Source organism: Vulpes vulpes, chromosome 4 (assembly GCF_048418805.1).
Source record: "Vulpes vulpes isolate BD-2025 chromosome 4, VulVul3, whole genome shotgun sequence".
NCBI classification, from domain to species: Eukaryota; Metazoa; Chordata; class Mammalia; order Carnivora; family Canidae; genus Vulpes; species Vulpes vulpes.
This window is the reverse complement of record NC_132783.1, coordinates 64,029,336-64,054,377: the sequence shown is the minus strand read 5'-3', so window position 1 is coordinate 64,054,377 and position 25,042 is coordinate 64,029,336. Positions and strand designations below refer to the sequence as shown.

The window sequence follows — 25,042 nt, the reverse complement described above, 5'->3', positions numbered from 1 at the left end:
TAAGACATAAACACTAAGTAAGGAGAATTTTTATATACTTACATATAAACACATTTTTATGAATGAAGTCATATCACATACTGGTGTTTCATGAAAACATTTGCATTCAATACATGATTTTGATATCTAGTATTTACACAGTGCTTCCAACATAAACGTTTTAAGGATATGAATTCATTTAATCTTTGCAACAACTCTGAGAGAGAGGTAATACTATTATCTCAGTTTTATAGATGAGAAAATTGAGGCATGAAGACTAAGTAATCTGCCCAAGGTTATACAGCAAGGAGGTGGCATGGACAGTTATTCACACCCAGGCCACGTGGCTCCACAGTTCACACTCTTAACAACCAAACCACACTCTCAAAAGCTAGAAGAGAAGTAGAAATCTTCACTGATGAAATAATTTTACATTAAATACACTCCACCTCACTATTCTGACATCACTGATCATAATTAGAAGCTGACTACAGAACTATGGAAGACTCTAATGAGCAATGAGAGGTAAAACTTTAATACACAATTGAAGTCATTAATTTTCAAAGAAACATCAAAGGATTTATCTTAGAAGTACTTCAGTGAATATTCTATGGCAATAAAATATCCCTCTGAAAAAACTGAGAACATTATTAGAGAACAGTAATATCAAATAATCACAAGACTCTTTCATAAGAATAATGTTATCATACATTTTTCATTTATTTTTCTTTTTGGATAGAACATTTCAAATTTCAAATGTCATATGCAGAAGAGTAAATAATAGTTATACCATGAGTATTCTAAAAATAATCAAGTCATTAGCAAGCTAAATCACAAGTGAGAGAAATTATTCACTTAGTAATTAAGAAAAACATTTTCTAAAAATTTCAGAGAGTTAAGAAAAAAATAATAATGCATGGTCTGAATCACAAGTAGGAAAATACTAATACCAAATACTTTTTCAATGCAAGGATTAGTCTTTTAATTTCCTCCCTCAGAGGAGTCACTTTTCATTTACTGTTAGAACTAATTTGGAAAGTAATTGAAAATACTATTCTATCTAAATAAGAGTCAATCAATCAAATGGGAAAAGGCCCATGGACCATGGGTGAGTTCTTGAACATGGTCCTTTCCTTCCTGTGTTCCTTGGATTACTTACTGGCTTCTGAGCCCAATTCCCCAAATTTTAATACAGGTAAAAATAATAGTTATCTTCATGAGTTTGATACAGGCTCAAAGTAAGTAAAACGAGAGATAGTGCTTACCCAATCTCTATCTCCAAAACTCAGCAACAATTAGACTTAATACGTGATTCTAAACACTGAATTAAATCATTCAACTTACACTAAAGGTTTCAATAATTCAACTCAATATCTATTTTTAACAGCTACTTTGACAATATATGGGCTTAGACACATTAAAATTTTTTCAATTGTATCCAAGTAAAATGTCCAAAATTGTTTTTAAAATAACCTCCAATGGAATAAATAAAAAGCCAATCTTTTCCAATTTTCTTCTCCTGCTATGGAGGCACTATGCTTGTAACTATTTCAGCTGCTTCTTTGATAGGTACTACTATATCTCTAAATAATCCTCTTATACTGATTTATACAATAAGACATTATTCTGTTGACTTCCTATTGTTACTAGGACTTTATTTTATACTTAAGTCACCTGCTCCTCTACCTCCATCCTAAGTTTTCCCTTCTCATATAATTTTTGGGGTGACTTACTTAATGCTTTTGCTATTTTTTCTCTATCCATTATCATTGTATCTTTCATTTCCTGCCAATGTTCCATTATATTGGATAATTGAGTCCACTTTTTATCAGAGACCTCCATTCCTCTTTTCTACATTCTACTGACTACCAGTATCTGTGTTACCATGGAGAAGTCTGACGCCATTCTGCTTTCCTGTCCTTTGCAATAAGTTATGTTTCTTTCCAGAACTGTTTGAAGATGGTTTCTTTATCCCTGTGACCCCTTTATCTTGTGATCTTTTGTAATTTAGAGCCTTTCGGGCCTAAGTACAGCCCACTAAAAGTAATTTGTCTTTGACATTAGATAGATGCAAAGAATTTAGAGGGCTCAGAGGAAAGAAAACAGGTTTGTTTCAAAGGGAAGAGTAGGAAGACACAAAACGGTTCACATAAAGATGGGAGGATTTCTGTTGGAAGACTGAATGATTGACACCATGAACGGAAATGTGGCATTAGAGAAAAAAAAAAAAAAAGAGCATGAATATGGTATCAGGAAAACAAAGGATGTATTTAGTGAATGTTGTTTGGTTCCATTCTGACTACAGCACCAAGATACATGTAGGGAAAACTGGCAGGTAGATATACAACTGTTAAGGTTGGCTGAGCATAAAGAATCTCAAACATCTGTGCTAAGGAGTCTGAAATTAGTATGAGATCCAGTTAGCATTTTGCAAAGTACAATTTCAAATTAGTAACTCTTAAAAAAATACTATAAGGAGAAATAAATTCAGGTTCAACTAACAGTTATGAAAATGGACTTACATATGATTAGATCTTCTTCCTCTATTTGTTTTCTTCCCTATGACAGGAGTGCCAAAATGTTCAGGGTTCGTGAGTGGGAGCTGGTCTAATGTCTGTGGGTAAGAACATAAACCCATCAAAGTTATGACGTTTCAAGTTCTTTTTCCTTTTTAAACCAAATTAGTTTAAGAATATGCTCAGATTTGAAGATTAAAAACTGCCCCCATGGAAGACTAAAATACAACTTTCCTAAAGATAGACAGCTGTCATTTCAAAGATAAATGAACCCATTACTGAGGGAGGACAGGTGAAAAGAAATTAAGTTGTTCTTTCTTCATGGTATCATTATCTATTTGAAGGCTGACTTCTAAGAATGATTAAAATACAAAACAAAACATAGTTCAATAGAAAATACACTGGAGAGATAAGAAATCTATATGTAAGGACCTAGCACTTGAATTGGAGCCAATTGCAAATCAAATTTCTTTTTGTTTAAAGGGAATCATATCTATAATATAGAATTCCTAATAAATAACAAGCAAAATAATCCCCCAAAAAGCATCAACTGTTTGAAAAAAGGCTTTAGATAGGATATATTATTACTTTGTAAACATTTTCTGCAATAAACTGTTTAAAGAAAATGTAAAAATTGACTTTTCTACATTTAATTTTCCCTTCTTTTTCAATCTGCAGCATCCAATGTGGTAGTTGATATGTAGATAATGATCAATGAGTAAACATTTCTTATTGTCAACTGACAGTTCATGTCAAACCCTTTGTCCCTCATCCCATCATAAAACAATGATTTCCAGGTGAGGAATTGGTTGTTGGTTAAAAACAGAATGAAGAAAAAAGTGATTTTGGAATGACTTCCTTCATTTCTCAATATCAGGTACTTCTTAGATTTTTCTTGCCATTACTTTCTGCAAAGGTTTATCTAACTAAAAAGTTAATTATCAACTTGAAGATGCTATCCCAACCAACTGAATCCTCTGAATATCAATTTTTTATAATCCTACTTTTTCTGCATTTTTAAAACCTTCCACATAGTTGCTATTTCTTTCATCCCTCCAATAGAACCTCTGCTATTACAGAGCATTTCAGACTTCTCAAAGTTAGAAACCAGGGTGTTATACAAAAGGGCATATATACATCAACTCAGATTTTTTTAAGAAAATCAGATATCGGGGATCCCTGGGTGGCTCAGCGGTTTAGCGCCTGTCTTCAGCCCAGGGTGTGATCGTGGAGTCCCTGGATCGAGTCCCATGTCCGGCTCCCTACATGGAGCCTGCTTCTCCCTCTGCCTGTATCTCTGCCTCTCTCTCTCTCTGTGTCTATCATGAATAAATAATTAAAATCTTTAAAAAAAAAAAGAAAATCAGATATCTAAATATAAACTTATGTGAATATTTAAGAGGAAATTTTTGACTTTTATTTTTGAAACATAATTTTGTTCAAATGGTGAACTAAAAAAGTGAAAGGGGGGGGCAGCCCCGGTGGCGCAGCGGTTTAGCGCCGCCTGCAGCTTAGGGCATGATCCTGGAGACCCTGGATCGAGTCCCACATCAGGCTCTCTGCATGGTGCCTGCTTCTCCCTCTGCCTTTGTCTCTGCCTCTCTCTCTCTCTCTCTCTCTCTCTGTGTCTCTATGAATAAATAAATTTTTAAAAATCTTTAAAAAAATAAAAAAATAAAAGGTGAAAGGGGGAAGCATATTAATCTATGTTGCATGACTTATTAGAATATATATAAATGTACTTGAGGTACATAGATCTATCTATCCAACAACAAAGAATACTGATATAGATAAACGAAGTAAAGATCAATTCCCTCAGAAGACAGACAAAAACTATTAACTTTTATAGGGCATAAAATTTAATCTTTCAAATTTACTTTAAGTCAAGCATTTTAAAGGTATTTGGAGGGACGCCTAGGTGGCTCAGTTGTTTAAGCATCATTTGACTCCTGATTTCAGCCCAGGTCATGGTCTCAAGGTTGAGGGACTGAGTGCCATGTTGGGCTCTGCATTCTGCAGAGGGAGTCTGTTTGAGGATTCTTTCTCTCCCCCTCCCTCTGCTCCACTGCTCTCTGTCTCTCAAATAGATAAATCTTTAAAAAAACAAAAACAAAACAAAACAAAATTTGGAGGCAAAAGTTGGTCCAAATACAATTACAATAACATGCCAAACAAAATCTCTTTAGAAGTCATTTGTCATTAACTCCTAAGTATGTATGCTTCCCAAGAACAAAAAAATTTCAAAGTACTATATTTGGTAAGCAGAGAAAATAAATTAATCTGGATTCACTTTCTGCCAAGCTAACAGAAGATTAAATGCCCCACCTCACTCCCCTAAAATTAAGGTTGCTCTTGTGAAAGCAGACTTCTATTAAGTACTGTGATTTCTATTTTAAGCATCTAGTAGTTACCAGTTACAAGAAAGAAAATATCCAGGATTTCTGATTTTTCTCCCTATGTAATAAAGGGAACAGTAAAAAGCAGTATCTCTGTCCCTGGCCTCAAACCACATCCAGGAAAGTAGGAGTACCTTTATTTCAAATGAAAGAAAAGACTAAGGGAAGGGTAGAATGTGTCTTCTCTAAGCCTAAAGAGCAAAAAGCTGAGGCTCCCAGCTATACTGAAAGCTAAAAGAAAATCCCATAGGCTTAGGGGAAACATGCCTATGTCACTGTTACCTAAATGGGCTGCAGGAAATAAGGCACTGAGATTTTATTAACCTTTCTTTAGAGTTTTCAACTGCATACAGTAAATATACAACAAATACCAGCTGATGAAACTACTTCTGAATAATGTGCTCTGTAGAAATGGGCAGCAGCGACACTCTCACTAAACGAGTAAGAGAGAACCAGTGATGTTAGTGCTGGAATTCAGACTGACGGAAGTGCCTCTGCGATCTCTTATCATGGAAATATTCAAATTTTTAAAGGTTTTATTTATTTATTCATGAGAGAAAGAGAGGCAGAGACACAGGCAGAGGGAGAAGCAGGCTCCATTCAGGGAGCCTGACGTGGGACTCGATCCTGGGTCTCCAGGATCAGGCCCTGGGCTGAAGGAGGCACTAAACCGCTGAACCACTCGGGCTGCCTGGAAATCTTCAATTTAAGTCTTTTGGTTTGTAGCCTCTTAATGGAATTAATGACCCCAAACACTGCGAGTCTGATGTGGCTTTTTGCTGAAAGGCCAAACTTACCACTGATAATAACAATGCTTTGAGTAATCTTTCAACAAATTAAAAACATTTTCTGAAAATGTCAAAAATATCAAATAAAGGGAAGGAATACACAGATGGCAGATTAAATACATTCCTGGCCAATTATCACAGAATTCAGTACATTTATAATTGTAAAATACTTGACTGTTAGATTAATGCTCTTTCTCTTCCAACAGATGATAAGTTACTCAAAGATAAATTCCCTATTTGGCTTAGCCAAGTAAGGTGTCTCCAATACCTAATATAGCACCTGGCTTAAGAGAATGGGATAAGGAACAAATACACTAGTATTCCAAGTACCCTCTAGCAAAACATAAAGTCTAGCACATGTAGTCACACACAGTAAAAGTGGTTCTCCTTGAAAGTGAGAAACACTGAGCTACCTGTTCAGATTACTTCAGTCTTTACACTACAACTGTCTTATGAATTAATTCTCCTAACTGTAAAACAAATTATTTTAGATATTTCTCTGGATTAAATAAGTAAGGCACATGCCTTAACTAAGCAGATGAAAAATCAAGTCTTCAAGCCCCCATATTCACTCACTATATATATCTATACATATGTTCTAAGGGAAATGAAATTATTTCTAAGGATTATATAAACTTGGGGGGCGGGGGGAGGGGGCACCTGGCTGGCTCATTTGGAAAAGTGTGCTCTCAGGGTTGTAAGTTTAAACCCCATACTGAATGTAGAGATGACTTAAATAAATAAAACGTTAAAAAAAGAAGAATTCATAAACTTATAAAGAATTGTTAACTTCATCAGTGCAAAAAGCCATATTCACTGCAAATTCTAAAGCTGTATGTACTTCCTATATTTAAACCTTTGCATTTTAACAAATATTTACTGAAGGCTTTTGTGTAGAAACAGCACTGGGAAAAGAAGAGCTTATCGAAATGACAAAAACATGGCTATTACCCCCAAAACAGCTTAAAATCTTACAGGGAAAACAAGAAAAGTAATAAAAAAAAACTATCAAATAAGAATAAAAGAAGTGGCAAAGGATCAAAGGAGAAAGCGATCAAATTTGGTTAGAAAGCTCATCAAAGACATCATAGAGGAACGTTAAGAGAAGCAGTGCTCAGCAGAAACCAAGAAAAGAATATGAACCATAATCTGAAAATACCAAGTAGTCTTATAAGACAGAAGTACAGGGAAATGGGGCACCTGGCTGGCTCAGTCAGAAGAGTATGTGACTCTTGATCTCGGGGTTGTGAATTCGAGCCCCACGTTGGGTACACATTTTTTTTTTAAAAAAGGAAAAGAAAAAAGAAGTACAAGGAAATGGTACAATATAATACTGAAAAAATAGGCCAGAGTGTAATATACAGAACCTATTCCAAAGTCTGAATTCCAATAGGAACTCAATTAATTAAGGGAAATGAAAATATTTTCAAAACAAGAAAACATAAAATAAAGTCTAATAGTTTAATATTAAAATGTCCCCGAAGAAACACAGTTCTAAATAGTGATAAGAAAAAAAGAAATCATAGTTTGGCCACACTGTGCATTAATTAACATTTATAGGCTGGACTAGAGATTGTAACACTTTAATAATGTGTCCATTTTAGAAATTCTGGGTTCCAAGCTACTAATGTACAAAACTTTGTGAACCCTCCCTCCATTCTTAGTAACTTAACACCTTTCGGTTCTAGAGCATGGCTTTGGTTTTAGAAAATACTGGTTTGAGAACCAGCTCTGACCATCAGTTTCACTATCTGTAAATTGAAGATAATAATGCTCTCTACTTCACAATGTTGTGAATGTGATGATGCAAGTAAAGCAGTGAACAAAGTCCTGGCAAATATAAGCACTTCATTTATTCATCGAACTACCATGTATTCAGTTCCTACTCTATGCCAGGCACTGTTTTAGGAAATGGGGACAAGTGGTGAAGAAGACATAAAATCCCTGCCTTATGACACATTCTAGTGAGGAAGGCAGGCAATAAACAAATAACTAAGCACATATACATATCCTGAAGTCCGAGAATGATACAAGCTATGAAGAAAACTCAATCAATCTAAAAGGCAGGGACTAATTTAGAAAGGGCAGTCAGGCAAGGCATCTTTGAGGAGGGGCTATAATGTCAGCCAGTAATGGTAGTAGTAGTAAGAGACTGCTTATAATATCTACAGATCCTTTAATGATCAAAGGGCTCAAATGAATTATAAACCAAACATCTCTTTTCTATAATTATTTAAAATTAGAGTCTACATAAAAGTTGCCTAAAGATAACAGTTTAAACAAGCTCATTACATTTTCACTGTGGACAAACAGTAAAGTATCACCTGGTGCTCAAACACAAGGCCTTAAACAAGATTTACAGACTACATGATAATGGTATTAATGAATTTTTCTGAATGACATGTAAGTTGCTTGAGTTGAGAAAGAAAAATATGCTCCCCTTAATACAAAATATTGAAACATGGTCATTCATTAAATGATTACTTACTTCACTTTCAGCAAAATGCCTCTCTCCCTTCAGGCACAGTGAAGATCGTCTCAGTGTCTTCTCATCTCCATCATCAAAAACTACGAGAGAAAGTAAAATGGAAACTATTGAAGGATTTTTCAAAAATTAACAAGACAATATAAATTATCATTTAATTTTCTGAGTGCAAAGAGAACTATTATTTCAGAAGATAGCATTTGAAATTCAGTTCACATTTTTTTAACTGACAACTTCAAATACAGTGTATGTTTTCCAATTTCTAATGATAAAGAAATAATATACCTAAAATGAAAATATCTTCCCTGATCAGAAAATACTAAACAAAAATAAGAAGTTAGCATTTTAGGAAGAAACAATTTAAACGCTAATTAACCCTTTTCAACATGGTAAAGGAAAGTTTTCCAACTGGTGAATTCTGACAGATTTACCAAAAAACAAAGAGTACAAATTTATATATTCAGACAGACCCTAAAAAATAACTCTGCTTTTACTATTTAAAGCAGGTTCCTAAACCTGAGCACTGCTAACATTTCGGGGCAGCTAACTCTTTTTCATGAACCACTATAGGATGAACAGTATAGGATATTTAGCAGCTTCCCTGGCCTCCAGCACTAGATGCCACTAGTGTCTCCCCACTTGTGACAACCAAAAATGTCTAAAGACATTGCCAAGTGTTCCCTGGGTGACAAATCTGCTCCCCACTGAAAACTATTTATTTAAAGAACTAAAATGAAAGGAAGGAAGGAAGGAAGGAAAAAAGAAAAGAAAAGAAAAGAAAGAAAAGAAAAGAAAAGAAAAGAAAAGAAAAGAAAAGAAAAGAAAAGAAAGAAAAAAAAGAAAAGAAAAGAAAAGAAAAGAAAAGAAAAGAAAAGAAAAGAAAGAAAAGAAAAGAAAAGAAAAGAAAGAAACTTACAGCAAATTTACTGTAAGTTTATACATACACAGAACATATGCACATTTTAGTTATAATTTTTAGCATATACTTACATCCCTCACAAATCCTGGGGAAAACATACCTCTGTTTTAAATAAAATTATGAGGCTTTGATTTTAGATATAGCAGTTTTTACCTAAGTAACAAGATTAGTTTCTTTAAGTGAAACTTTATGTGAGACCAGATAAGTAACTTTTAGTTACTTATTTTTTAATGTTGTAACTAAATTCAAGGATAAAAATGCCACATTTAAGACTGACTACCGTACATAATTACCACATAGACTGCACAGAACATACTCAGTCTTGTTACCTACATGAAGCCAAACTTTCCTGTTTCAAATTAAAATTTCCCTTCTCTTCACCAAATTTTTTCTCATCCAACAAAAATATAAACAAAACTCATGTAAACTATTTCTAAGCTCCATCAAAATTTGACATCGAAGACATTTTAATTACTCTCATCTATGAGGTATTATAAGAGTAGGAATTATTCCCATTCAATTTTATTATTATATTATTATACCAGTATATCTACTATCGATTGGGGGGAAAATCTGACATTTCAGAATGTTCAAAAAAAAATGTAGGTGATATAAACAGCTATTTGCAAAACAAAACTATAAATTGAAGAATATAAGGGAATATGAATTTGTAATACTGACAGAAAGAAGCCCTTTTAAAGATTCAAAACTAAAACTACAAAGGAAAAGGTGACCACAGGAAAAACTGACAATATGAAAACTGACAGCAGAGATAAAACTAAAGCAGCAACAGAAGAAAAACACTTGCAACTAAGGTATTCAGGGGTTAATATTCATAATATGTAAAGATCTTGTGTCCTAAAAATAAGAAAATATAACCATCCCAACAGGACAAGGGGGAGTCTGGGAAGATACTAGAAGATGGTATTTCAAAAGGAGTGTTTGGGTGGCTGAGTCATTTAAGCCTCCAACTCTTGGTTTTGTCTCAGGTCATTATCTCGACCATAAGATCAAGCCCCAAGTTGGGATCTGCTCTCAGTGGGAAGTCTGCTTGAAGATTCTCTCTCCCTATCCCTCCCCGCAACTTGCACACACGTGCTTTCTCTAAAATCAATCAATCAATCAATCAATCAATCTTTAAGGAAAAAAACATGGCAAGTCAAATGAGTGAAAATGCAAATAAACTGATATTCCCTTCAATAAACATGAAAAAATATATCACTAGTAATCACAAGGGGAGAGTATTAAAACAAAACTGAGATACTACTCTCTATCCAGATGGGCAAATATTTTCACAGATTACTAACAACTTTTGCCTGGGCTGGGAATATGACTGCACTCATACACTGTCCACAGAAGTGTAAATGAATACCGTCTTCTAGGAAGGCAGTTTTGACTCCCTACTTAAGTTTTAAAGTATATTTCACTTCACTATGCCTCATCCTTACATACACATTACATCAGAGACATACAAGAATAATATGCATGTTCAAGACACTCAATCCAGCATTTATTGTAATAGCAAGAAAACTGGCAACATCAGTAAAAGAAAATAAATTATAGTATATCAAATGTTATGAAACCTACTACAATTAGTAGAAATTTCTTTTCACAACATCATGAACATACTAAAATGTACATTTTAAAATGGTTAAGATAGAAAAAAATTTCTCTAAGATACACTTTGAAGTGAAAAAAGCTACAAATTCAACTGTATAATATATATACTAATTTCAAATTATATTTTATACACACACTTATGAAATAAAAATTCTAAAGACCTGGAAAGATTAAAAAAAAAACATTAATAGCAAAAACAAAAACAAAAACAAAAAATCCATCTAAAAAACATTAACAGTAAGAGTATCTATGGCATTAGGAGAAGAACTATATCAAGGAAATTTTTATTTGTATTATCTTTGAAAATAATTTTTAAAAGCTTTATTCCCTTACCTACAGTGTACCAACTTGCATCTGTTAATTTATTGATAACAGCTTCCTGATATGCACCATCAAGATTCTTCACTTCCACAATAGCTCCAACCTAAAGTATTTTTTAAAAAGTTAGAAAAACTTTTAGAATACAAATGAACAAACCAAAACCTGGCTTCTATTTTTTTTTAACCAAATCCATGGTGGTGAAGAATAAAAAAACTACTGATGTGACTTGTCTTAAGGTAACAGCAGCTTTTATTTACCACTGTTTTTATATCATCATTAAAAAGGTCAACATAGTAAAAAAAAGGTAAATAATATCTAAATATTTTATGAAATCAGGTTTTGCTCTTATAACCTCCCTGAAAAGTTCTAGGAGTCTTCAGAGGTTCCCCAGACCACACTTTGAGAACCACGATCTATAAAAAGTGACTAGTCTTACCACATACTACCACTCCTCCTTCGAAGAGGCTGGGGATCAGTATAAACAGTTAAGAAAGAGCTTTGATATCTCCTTAAGAGTTATAATGTACCACTAATAACAAGCATTTGAAATATTTTCAAAACGCCAATAATTACATTTATATGGTCTTTGTAACTACCTCAAACTAAGAAGCTTCTGCACAGTGAAGGATATTATCAACAAAATGAAAAGGGAACCTAGTCAATGGGAGAAAATATTTGCAAATCATATATCTGATAAGAGGTTAATTATCCAATATATATATAGAGAGAGAACTCCTATAACTCAACAGCAAAAAAAACCAAATAATCCAATTAGAAAATGAGCAGAGGATCTGAACAGACATTTTTCCAAAGACACACACATGGCCAACAGGTACATATAAAGATGCTCAACATCACTAATCATCAGGGAAATGAAATCAAAATCACTATGAGATATCACCTCACACCTGTTAGAAAGGCTATTACCAAAAAGACAACAAAAAGCAAGTGTTAGCAAGGATATGGAAAAAAGGGAACCCTTGTGCACTGTTGATGGGAATATAAAGTAAATTGGTACAGCCACTATAGTAAATAATATAGAGGCTTTTAAATTAAAGATAAAACTATGACCCAGCAATTCCACTACTGGGCATCTATCCAAAGAAAATGAAAGCATTGGAGTGCTTTGGTGGCTCAGTCAGTTAGGCATCTGCCTTCCACTCGGGTTGTGATCTCAGGGTCCTGGGATTGAGCCCCACATTGGACTCCCTGCTATGCTTCTCTCTCTGTCCCTACTCCTGATTGTGCACTTTCTCTCTCTCAAATAAATAAATAAAACCTTTAAAAAAAAGAAGAAGAAGAAAATGAAAACATTAATCCAAAAAGATATCAGCACCCTTATGTTCACTGCAGCATTATTGACAACAGCCAAGATATGGAAGCAACCTAAGTACTCACTAGTGGATGCATGGATACAGAAAGGGGGGAAAAAAAGAAAGGTGTGTGTGTGTGTGTGTGTGCCATAAAAAGGAAGGAAATCTGGCAGCCCTGGTGGCTTAGCGGTTTAGCGCTGCCTTCAGCCCAGGGCGTGATCCTGGAGACCCAGGATCAAGTCCCACGTCAGGCTCCCTACATGGAGCCTGTTTCTCCCTCTGTCTCAGCCTTTCTCTCTCTCTCTCTCTCTCTAATAAATAAATAAAATCTTTTTAAAAAATAAAAAAAAAAGGAAGGAAATCTTGCCATTCTGGGACAACATGGATAGGCTATGAGGACATTATGGTAAGAGAAATAAGTTAGAGAAAGACAAGTGTCATATGCTCACTTATATGTGGAATCTAAAAACAAACAAAGAGAAGCTCATAGACACAGAGAATGGACTGGTCATTGCCAGAAGGTGGGAAGGGAGTGGGGAGTGGGCAAAATAGGTAAAAGTGGTGTAAACGTACAAAATATCATAAGTCCTAGGGATGTAATGTACAGACAGCATGGTTACCACAGTCAATAATACTGTATTGCATATCTGAAAGTTACTAAGAGAGTAAATCTTAAGAGTCTCTATCACAAGCAAAAAAAAAAAAGAAAGAAAGAAATTTCAACTATGTATAATGATGGATGTAACGAGGCTTACTGTATTGATCAAACATCGAATCATTATGTTGTACACCTGGAACTAATATAATGGTACACGTCAATCATACCCCCAATAAAAATAAAATACAAGTATATGGTCTTTATGGTGATAACAAAAAATAAACTTGTTCAGAGAAAGACTGTTAGCCCCACACAATGCCCAAAATGGGGAAGGAGATGCTGGGGAATTTTAACAGAGCCTTTATTAAATGACTACAGTCAAATACATGGTACCATTTTTTTGTTTAATAAGTAGTCTAGGTATTATATTTCATGTGAACTCATTAGAAAATATATTGAGATCAAATGACCATCACTTTTGGTAGGTTTATTTCCTCGAAGAGAAACATTTATCCAAATGCTGACACTTTTTAAAGCTATGGAAGTACACAGGGAACAATTCAAAATCTATACACACACCCAAAAAAAAAAAAAATACTTCAACAATCTTGGGATCAAAATTTAATATACCTGCCTATGTCAAAATCAAAATGGTCCTAAGCCCTAACCATAGACAAAAAACAATTTAATAAAGTACGAAAAACCAAACATGTAAAATAAACCAACTGTGCCATAAAGAGGCAGGAGCAGAAGGAGAAAAAAAGGGCTTGAGGATACAAAGTGGTTGCCTTTTCTATTTCATCACAACACTAGGCATATTTTGTAGCTGGTCAGAACTGGCCCCAGCCACATGAACAGGGAGGGCAGCTAGAGCTATGCTGGTGTGCTGGTGCTTCCAAGGCAAAAATGCAAATATTGTACAGAAGTGTTTGGGTTCTGAACATTCAGAAGGTACATGCTTCAAATACAAGGGGGTAAGCCTATCAGAATTTTGGCTCTGCCATTACCGGCTGGCATGACCAGATTACCGCCTTTAGTGTCATCTTCTCTAAAGAGCTGTTAGGATTATATAAGATTATATGTGTAAAAGACCTAGCACAGCATTAGCACATACTAAGTGCTATTTAAATCAATGGTGGCAAAAATAAATAAATAAATAAATAAATAAATAAATAAATAAATAAATAAATAAATAAATAAAATACATCAATGGTGGCAAGCATCACATTTTAAGTATACATGTTCTGTCTTTTGTCCCTGCAAATGATGAACATGTGCACGTAACATTAAAGATGGCACCTACAAAACAGAAATGGTGGAAAACAATTTTTATAAGGCAAGATTTTTTTAAATTACAAGTGTTATTAGCTCTCTTTAGTACCCACTAAAGCTCTGGGGATTCAATTAAAGTCTTTAAATCAACCATAAACAACTGGCAGATACACATATGTAATTCCTCCAAAAGTATAGCTGCAGCAAAGGATTCTTTTTGCATCTATAGATGTTTCTTCAATTCTGTTAGCATTTCTTAAAACTCACCCAGGCAGGCCACTGTCCAATTTTTAAACATTAGAAAGGGCCAAAGAGCACACAGTGGCTACCCACACATTCCCTTTAGCTTGTTCACTAGTAGAAAATAGAACAGTACCTATTTCACCCTCCAGTGAGAAGAAATTAATGCAAATAAATAAATCTATATGTAACATGCTTATCACTTTAATAATCACCTGACAACCCTTACAAAATTCCATTTGCCCGTAATTGCTTCAAAGAATTAGCACTAGCTCTGAGGTTAACATGTTGGGTTTTTGTCCTCACTATTCACATCATCACAGAACCTCCATCACTTAATCACTACTTCATCACCTATTAATTCTGGAAGTGCAATGTGGTGAAATGCAAACAGATGAGTAAATAAAAAGCATTCAATGTTTCTTCTATGTTCACTTCATTTCTGAACACAGATTTTCCTATCGCAAAAAAGTTTCACTGAACATTCTATTGTTTTCTACTGGTCTATTTAGAGAGAATCATGTTTATCAACTCATAACAGCAAATGAATTAAAAAGAAATAACCATGTATAATATTAATGTTTACCATTGAAGTATTAGAATTAATAATTTATAAATAAATGAGTTACCTTCAGTGGGCCCTTTATGTGGTCATCCTGAACTTCCACTGTTGAAGAATCATGTCTAAATGTTACCTAAAGATCACAAATTTAATTAGCAACAAACCCACACAAAAAAAATCAGGTGATGCAAACTCATCAACATATGAATGCATTTTCACTACAAATAATCCATCACAGCTATCTAGTGTATATAAAATCTCAATCCCTAAGTAGATTAACTGAAAATTTTATTAAACAATTTCCCAGACTAAATCAGTTGGTGTTTCATGTATTAGACTTTATTCAATACCATTAGCTATAATTTTAGTAGTATCATTTCTCTTCCTAAAACAATGAGGGGGGAAAAACAGGTGGAGACCTTAGACTATTAGGTCCTTTATCATTCTGTGAAGGCCTAGTTTAATAATAAGTAGTAGAAACAAACATTTACTGAGAGCTAAGCATCAGGATCAAGCATCAAACATCTAATCTTTACAACAACCTTACTAGGTAGGTATGATTGTTCCCACTTTGTTGATAATAAAACTGAGGAGACTAAGTAACCAGTCCAAAATCACAGAACTGGTACATCTTACAGCTGAGATTCAAACTCAGGCAAACTCCAGAATTTTACTGTACTCTCTATCAGTACAGAAATCAGAGAATGGGAAACCAGATGTGAGGAGATTAAGTTAAAATAGGGGCTCAAGTTTAAATACTTCACTAATTAGTGAAGAATAAGATAGCTTCCAGTATTCAATGTAGAAAAAGTTGTTTTCCCTATACAAAGCAAGAGTTCTTACAAGGACTGAACCATCAACATGGTCTTATCAGATGTCTTTGGTAATTGATCTATATAATATACTCACAAACCAGTTATTGAAAAGAGATGTCACAGCATCCTAGGCATTTTTGTCTCACACAAAAGCGTTACCAGGCTGTATTCAAATTATATGTTTAGGTATCTCTGTCACTCACTTAGACTGTAAGCCATTTTACAATTGAGATCAGATTTTTTTAACACTAGAATTTCAATACCTAATATAGTGCTTAGCATATAGTAAATGTTTAATAAATGAAAACTGATTAAGGAATAAAAGTACATCAACAAATTGTTGAAAATGTATTAACTCTGAATCATAAACCAGAAGAGAAGTATACAACTATATCTGTTGAGAAAATAATTTGAATTATAAACAGATTTTTAGAGTAGCCAAAAAAATTAGCAAGTTTTAGATGTTCATTATTTACAAGGCACAAGGTACTGGTACTCTGTGCTATCAACAGAGGCAGTAGAGACCAACAGTTCTCTCTCTTCCTTTTATTAATAGGAAGAAATGGCAGGAGTGAGACATGCCATTTAGCTGGTTCATTCATATACTGCAACAACCAGCTAAGACTGCAAGTCAGGGCTAAAATCCAGCCTGTGCTCTGCAAACCAAAGCATGGGTCCTGGAATAAAACTGCTCCTGTCCAAAAGGAACACCTTTTTCTAACACGGAAGTCTTACCTGCATGACAAGCTCTGCTAAAGAGGCTATCTACCAGGAAGGAGGGCTTTTGTCTAATTCACAGTAAGGTTTTGCAATGTGCTCACAGGAGTTCTGTTTGGAAGAGTGAGGAAACTGATAAAAAAAACTTTCTCTTCATTTCTGAGATAGTAGTGGTAAAAAAAAGAATGCTCAGGGAATACCAGTGTGTGAAATCAGAACAGGGAATGCCACTATGAGAACACAGTAAGAGTACCCACAAAAATCAAATCACTAAAGAGCTCACAGTCACCACACATGTGAAAACTAAAGGCATGGTGTGGCCAAGACTAGACTCCTACAGGTTTGCCATTAATTTAAAGGTCTTATCACAATGGATCTTAACTAGGAGTGTAAATCAGAACTACCCAGGAAGCTTTTTTCAATACATCCATGCAGAAGGAAAGAGCCTACGATACATGTAAAAAGCTCCAGAAGAGAATGTGAAACACTCCAATGGACATACAACAGGCTCTGTGGCCTGTTTAACTTGGTGATGTTCAAACCAATGTTTTACAGGGTATCTGGTAAACTGGACTATAATTCCCTTGAGGACAAAGATCAGGTCATCTTCATATCCCCCATCATCCTTCCCACCAAATAGGCCTGTCTAACCTGCACAGTTAACCACTCAGTAAATAATTGACAAATGAATAAATATCTACCTTCAAATATTTCACTTGTCCTATATTTTTCAACACTGATAATTTACTAAAATATAAACAATTACATTTCTTCTTCTGCATTACCTGAGACAAAACGTAAGTATTTAAGAAAGGTATTTTAAAGAAACGTAGAGAATAACGAAAATAACAACTAGATCTATCTTATTTTATTGTTATCTAAAATACCATCAATTATAAATCACATCTCAATCTGATGGTTAAAATGGTGAGAGGGGGGTCTAAAGTTAAGAATTAAACTACATGACTTCTAAGATCCTTTCCAGCTCTAAAAGGTTAACAACACAAACAGTACCAAGTCTATACTGAAATGGCACTCAAAATACCAATTTGTAATAAGCTAACTTCATTCTAATTAGAATACTTTAAAACCCCCAAATAATGCGTTGTTTTCAGGTATCTGACAACCCTTATATGAAAACTAAACTCATCTTGCAGGAAAAAAGTCTTAAATACCCACCCCCCAACAAATATAAGTTTAAATATCAAATACTGAACATATAATTTATAAGATCTACATATACTGCACCTTGACTTTGACAAGTCGTTTTGCTGTCTTGATCTTAGCTTCACAAAAGGCTCCTCTGTATTTAGCACTCACATCAGTGCCCACTGTCAAATAGGGAGGCTCATCAAGGGCCTAAAAATGCAAATAAATATAATTAGATTTAAAGTCTCTAATTTTTTAGCACAATTAGACTTCAGTCTGGCAGATCTAATCCCATTATGGCTATAAAAGTTGTCATAATTGAATGTATTTGTTAACAAGAACCATCCATAAAATACTCAAACTTAAAGATAAGTAAAATCTAAGTGTCAAAAAAACCTAATTAAATGTACATCGTATAAAATAAAAATGTGTCTTTTTGCTTTATACAAAATACATATAGTCTATGATATGAATCAGCTTAAGTTTATCATTCTATCCACCATCCCATCTACCCATTCATTTAAATCTTTATTTACTATATGGCCACCTAAAGAGAAGGCAGATCCTTAAAAGTCTCAAAGTCTGAGAAAATTTCTTTTAATATTTAGATTACATTTTAGCCACCACCCAAATTCAGAACACTTTTGTCATATTCCTATCTAGACAATTCTAAGGAAGAATTGTAACATACAAGGGGTGGGAGGAATTACATGTATTCAAATATCTGGAAAAAACTCTAAGAAATCCAATCTTGGAAGTCTTAAATGCTCTGGCATGGATTCACTGTTTATTTACCCTTATATGTGAAATATTTTAAGTTTCCACATGTGATATAGTTTCATTTTGTGTGTATGATTTAGTTTTCAATAGTCTTAATCTAGCTGCTCTCTTTACAATCAGGTACGTTTCTTACTAAGATTTTATTTATTTATCTGAGAGAGCATGAGTTGGGGGGATGGGGCAGAGGAAAAGGGAGAGCAGATTCACTTGCCACTGAGCAGGGAGAGCCCCTTGGACCCTGTGATCACGACTTGAACCAGAGGCAGATGCTTAACTGACAGAGCCACTCCATTATCAGGTACACTTCTGTGTAAGATCTGTAATTCTAAAGAGTTCTGCTTATATTAATCAACTGCATAATCAAAGAAAGACTATGTAAATAACTTTTCACAAAGTGTTTTATAAGAAGTACTAATATCCTGAGATGCCCCACACCAAAAAGGAGGGGAGAGTTTGGGAAAATCCGTTTAGTGAACGAACGAACTCCTACTCTGCCTCATCATTTCCTAATCTATTTGTCCAAAAAAAATGCTTTTTCTCTATTAACATCTTGCAGAAATTCTATAGAACACGAAGTGGAAAAACGCTGTTAATATAGCAGTGAATGATGAAAATACAAATTTCATCTGGATCTTAAAATAAATTCAACCCAACAGTTGTGGATAATACACATTAGGAGTGATCAAAAAATATATATATATGTCCTAATACTATACCAAAAGTATATAATCAAATAATTGTAGTAACCTTTTTTATAGGTGGGAGATGACACAATAAACCAAAACAAAGATGCTACACCTAAAAATAGCAGGGTGGCCTCCTTAGTAGCCATTTGTTTCACATCCTATTTATTTCATGAAAAGCATTTTTTAAATGAACACAAAATATATTAAGTATATGGTTTTTAAAATCTACATAGGGGAGTGGTGCCTGGCTGGCTCAGTCAGTAGCGCAGGCAACACTTGATCTTGGGGCTGTGAGTTCAAGCCCCACATTGAAATGTAGAATTACTTAAAAAAAAAAGTTTAATTAAAAAAAGAATATATATATGAATATATGTATATTATATATATATATATAACTAGGAAAATGCCCATATTTCAATAGTTACGCCATTACAGAAGTATACCATCATAGCAAGACAGTAATTTCTGAATTACTACTACTTAAATTTATTGATATCACTGACTACAACTTGGTAACTTTTTATTGCTCTTGCATGTAAACTTAATAGATTCATTTTTCTACTTTACCTATTTGCCTTAACCCTGTTAAAATACCATTTTCCTTGGTCAAAATCTTGTTTAAATTCCAGACAAGCTAGTAGCTTGATTATAGCAAGAACATGAAACAGACACACAGCACTTCACCCACAAATTTTAAGAAAATTTCATCAATTCACTTTGTGGTCCAATTGGTATTATGTGTTACTGTTACAAAAGCAAATGGTGGGGTTGTCTTCACGACCACAGACATTACTTTCCACAACTTGCAAACCTCTCCCATTAACACATCCTGCTTTTTTTTTAGCCAGCAAATTTTATTTATAGACAAATAGTTAAATAAATACAGATGAGGAACATGAAATTGTGAAATGTAGAAAAACAAGAAAACAAAAATTGCACATTTGTGCCTACTCAGAAACAAATACTTAAGAAGTGATAAGCTTTTTAGATATTTTTATTAGAGAATTATGAAAAAAATGGAACAGAATAGTAATATATTTAGACTTCTAGTATACAGAAACCCATTTGCATATTACTTTCATTAATATTCATACCAAACCCTGGCAATATTCCAATGATAGCAAGCTATAAGTACATTTATTGGGCAGATTTATTCAACTTAAATTTGAAAGAGGAGCTTTTTTCCCCAAACCAAGCCCATCTCACATCCTTATCAACATAAAAATCCAGGCTAACAGAAAAGAGAAATAATTACTTCAAATATTGTAGAGGTAAATTATTATTTGGAACGGTAATATTTCCCTTCATTCAAGCTAAAATACATGAAAAGGAAGTAGCAAAATCCTTAAAGAAAAATATCTATTAGAAAAATACTTGAGAAGGGAAATCAAAGTCTAATAAACACCTGCCTACTAAACTGAAATAAATTGTTAGAACAGTGTTAATCTGTTAAAGGCAACATATGAAAAGCAAAGATCTATGATGTGATCTTACTTCTGCCTCTATTATTTTGTTTTGTATCATCTTACATAAGTTAACTTTTCCGTTCCTAAATTTTAATCATTAAACAAACCTAAGAATTTGAATTCTGTATAGCTCTGTTGAGTGTTTCTCAAAGCAGGGGGGTTATAGAGATGGTCAAAATGAGACACTTATTCACTTAATCACTTATTCACTTAATCATCTAGAAGTGAAACTATGCTAACCAAAATACGAATGGGGATTTCTACAGGAAAACAAATGAAATCCATAACCTACCTACACGGTCAGATTTGTGTATATAATTTTAGCAGAGCATAAATTACCACTCTATCATTAGTGTAACATAAGGTAATAAAGCAGAGTAATAGCATAGGCAGAAAGACAGGGTCCTAACCACAGCTCTATTTCTTACACTAACTAGATGAGTTTTTGTAGGCTACTAATCCTCTCTAAGCTTCAGTGTCCACAACAGGAAAACATGGTCAATATTAAAAAGCACTCAATTATGATACCCCAAGTATTTAGCTATTAACAATTATTATTACTATTATGAAACAGTCAAGGTGGGCAAACAAGTCATTAAACGAATGTAAATTCTAATTTGGCATCCTCCTCTCTCTCTCTCTCTTTAAAGATTTTATTAGAGAGAGAGAGAGAGAGAGAACGGGCATGCACATGAGGAAATGGGCGGAGGGAGAGAGAGTATCTCAAGGAGACTCCAAGCTGAGAGTGGATCCCAACCTGGGGCTCGAACCCACGACTATGATCATGACATGAGCTAAAATCAAAAGTCATTAATCAACTGAGCCACCCAGGTGCCCCAATGAGCAATCATTTAAAATGAGGTTTTGCCTCTAGCATTTTAAAAAGAAAAAACGGGGGATGCCTGGGTGGCCCAGTGGTTAAGTGTCTGCCTTCAGCCCAGGGCATGATCCTGGAGTCCAGGGATCAGGTCCCACATCGGGCTCCCTGCATGGAGCCTGCTTCTCTCTCTCTCTCTCTCTCTTTCTCTCTCTCTCTCTCTGTCTCTCTCATGAATAAATAAAATCTTAAAAAAAAAAAAAGAAAAGAAAAAACGGGGGGGGGTGAGTCAAATGGTTAAGCTTTCTCTATTTCTAGAAAAGCAAAATTTTAAAAAAGAAAAAAAAAGAAAAATTAATCAAATATATTTATATCATACATATATAAAAACATTTAAAAAAGATAGGAATAACTGCTAAAAAGGGTTTAACCTTCGGGAAAGGGAATGGAATGCAGGAGTAGTGTATGAAAATATTTCAAAATAAGTCTTCCTGTTCTTTATTTTTTGAGAGACAGCAAACTTGCCCACACACGGGGGAATGGGGGAAGCAGGAGAGGGAGAATCTTTTTTTTTTTCTTTAAAGATTTTATTTATTTATTCATAAGAGACAGAGAGGAGATAGGAGGAGACACAGGCAGAGGGAGAAGCAGGCTCCAGGCAGGGAGCCTGAAGCAGGACTTGATCCCCGGTCTTCAGGATCACGCCCTGGGCCAAAGGCAGGGGCCAAACCGCTGAGCCACCCAGCGATCCCAGAGAGGGAGAATCTTAAGCAGGCTCCATGCTTAGTGCAGTCTGATGTGGGGCTCAATCTCACTACCCTGAGATTATAACCTGAGCCAAAATAAGGAGGTGGACAAAAACTGAGCTAACCCAGGCACCCAAGCCTTCCTGTTCTTTAAAAAATAAAAAAAATAAAGTTTCTTTGTTTGTTAAAATTGGCATGTATTCTTTGCTTTTTAAAATATATACTGGAGGGGGGGCACCTGGGTGGTTCAGTCAACTGAGCCTCTAACTCTTGATTTCAGGTGAAGTCATGATCTCAGAGTCGTGAGATCTAGCCTCACCACAGCTCCATGCTGGGAGCAGAGCCTCCCTAAGATTCTCTCTTTCCCTCTCCCCTGCTCCCTGTCCCTCAGGCACACCTACTCCTTCTAAGAAAATAAAAATAAAACATATACTAAAGAACATTTCAAACACACACAAAAGAAGATGGAACTATATAATAAATCCCCCATATACTCATAGTCTGGCTCCCACAATCATCAACACAATTTTGTCTGATCTATACTCGTACCCATTGCTCCTAAACAATGATTATTTTGAAAGAAACCCAGATATTACAAGACTTCTTGAGAACAGTAAAAAGTATTATAATCTTAGGAAAAAAAAGTAGGTACACTTGGGTGGCTCAGCAGTTGAGCGTCTGTCTGCCTTCCGCTCAGGGCGTGACCCTGGGGTCCTGGGATGGAGTCCCACATCAGGCTCCCTGCAGGGAGCCTGCTTCTCCCTCTGCCTGTGTCTGCCCCTCTCTGTGTGTCTCATGAATAAATAAATAAAATCTTTAAAAAAAAAGTATTCTAATCCGTAGTGATTAGAATTATGGGTTATTTTTATTTTTCTTATTAACACTCTTCTGTACTTTCTAATGTATTTAGAATGACTATATTAATAAGAGTCAGTACAATATAGTAAATTAAGAACACAGTCTCTTGAATTAGATGCTTAGGTTCAAATCTACCACTTAGTACCTGGGTGACCTTAGGCTAGTCTGTACCTCATGATATAAAGAGTGACTATCTCACAGGGATGAGAACTGAAATGCTACAGTAAAGTGCTTGGAACATGGCTCAGAAAACAGTGCCAAATAAAGACTATTACTATTACTTAATAATTTAGAGAAAAACTGTGAGGTAAAAAAAAAAAAATTCAGGTCCTATACAAAAGAGACACCACACAAATAGAACAAATACTAGCATAAAATTGTGTGTATATATGGTGGAGGTAGGGGAGGAGGTGTTTAAATATCACCCCCTCATTCAATTCAGAAATAAAGTAATCCTGTTGATATTAGTAGCAACAGGTTAAAATGTTTGTGTGGATGCTCTATTATGAAGTATATATCACAAACCTTTAGTACAGTAGAAAGATAACCAAGACAATATACCTATTCTAGGACTCCCAGATTTTGGTCCAACAGAGTTATACAAAGAATTATTCAGCAGGTTAACTAAGATTACTTGGACCAACACTGACCCTGTTAGATATACATGCCTTTAAACCAGAAAAAACTCTTCTTACCTTCTCTTTTTGCTCTGCTTCTCTGATTTTTGTCAATAATATGGACAATCTCAGAGGCTAAAATAAAATGTTATTATGCAGCACCTCCATACCAAAAAGGAAATTAAACTACTAAATTACCATCCCTTTGTTTAGCAAACAGAACAGTTTTCTAGTTGTCAAGGCAACGGCTACCTCATAGTTATCCAGCATTGCTTAAACAATTATTTTTCTAGTCAATCTACCAAATGCCCTAACTGGCACCTAAAAACCATTGAATTCCATGGGAACACTAAAAAGCATAAGCGATTTTTAAATTAGCTATTGGTGGATAATTAATCCTTTAAGAAGCCAAAATGCCAGTGAAACATACAAGTGCCCAAAGGAACCAACAGTAATTTCTAATGTGCCTTGGGCTGCAGTATACCAAATATTTGAAGTAAGCTTCAGAGAGACAATAGTTGAATCAATTCTCCAAATGGCTGACTACTGTTGACACTGCCCAGGAAATATTCAGTTATTCAAGATCTTTTTTTAAAAAAAAAGCAAAACATGCCTGATGGCATTTGACTGATGTAGTCTCTTCAGAAGGGTAAGCATTCAAACTGGTTTTGGCAGTGCCAATGCAGTCAGGAGAAACAGAGAACAAGAGTATTAAATCTGATGCTAAAACCCCAAGTAAATAAATATATTTAAACACACAAGTGTAACAATAAATCTAGGAAAATGACCTTTTGCACATGACAATCTGAAAGAGGCATTAAAACAATAGCAGAGAAAATTCCAACAGAGGAATGAAAAATACACTTATATGCCAAAGGGTATGTCATTTAAAAAGTAAAATGCACAATTTTTTAGAACATAAAAAAAAAACCCTAAGTACATTGAAGAAATAAAGAAAACTGTGTAATCTAACTTTAAAATCTTCTCTGGACCATTTCCTCTCTTCCTTTTCATGTGGTACTAAGGACAAGGAATAGTGAGGGGTAAGGGCTGGGGAGGCATAGAGGGATGGGACAGATGCTGAGTAGACAAGGTAATGAGGAGGAGCCTGTGAGAGTCACATGGAAGCACAGGCCGACCTGTGGTTAAGGACATGGTAGGAGCTAAACAGAAACAGAGGAAATGAGCAGCACAATTAAATTTGTTACACTCATCAAATAAGTAAACTCACTGATCAAATAAGTAAATATACTGAAGATAATGGGGCCATGTCACTGCCAAGGAAATTTAAAAGGAAGGAAGGGGGAAAGGCTATAAAGAAGTCCAAGGTGGGGCACCTGTGTGGCTCAGTCGGTGAAGCCTCTGACTCTTGGTTTTAGCTC

The 25,042-nt window shown here is 34.8% G+C and overlaps 1 protein-coding gene across 5 annotated transcripts in view; it reads right to left on the bottom strand.

The window, feature by feature from the left end:
• Positions 1–25,042, bottom strand: part of ARID4B (AT-rich interaction domain 4B) — a 148,046-nt gene that overhangs the window by 69,924 nt on the left and 53,080 nt on the right. For all 5 annotated transcript variants that reach the window (XR_012001063.1, XM_072755938.1, XM_072755940.1 and 2 more), the window contains exons 3-7: positions 17,790–17,900; positions 15,077–15,142; positions 11,037–11,127; positions 8,168–8,247; positions 2,502–2,593 (exon numbers count right to left, since the gene is read on the bottom strand). Coding sequence is in view for 4 of the 5 variants with exons in the window: in XM_072755938.1 (XP_072612039.1) it covers positions 2,502–2,593; positions 8,168–8,247; positions 11,037–11,127; positions 15,077–15,142; positions 17,790–17,900 (440 nt within the window). In the remaining variant the exon portion in view is untranslated. The remainder of the gene's footprint in view (positions 1–2,501; positions 2,594–8,167; positions 8,248–11,036; positions 11,128–15,076; positions 15,143–17,789; positions 17,901–25,042) is intronic.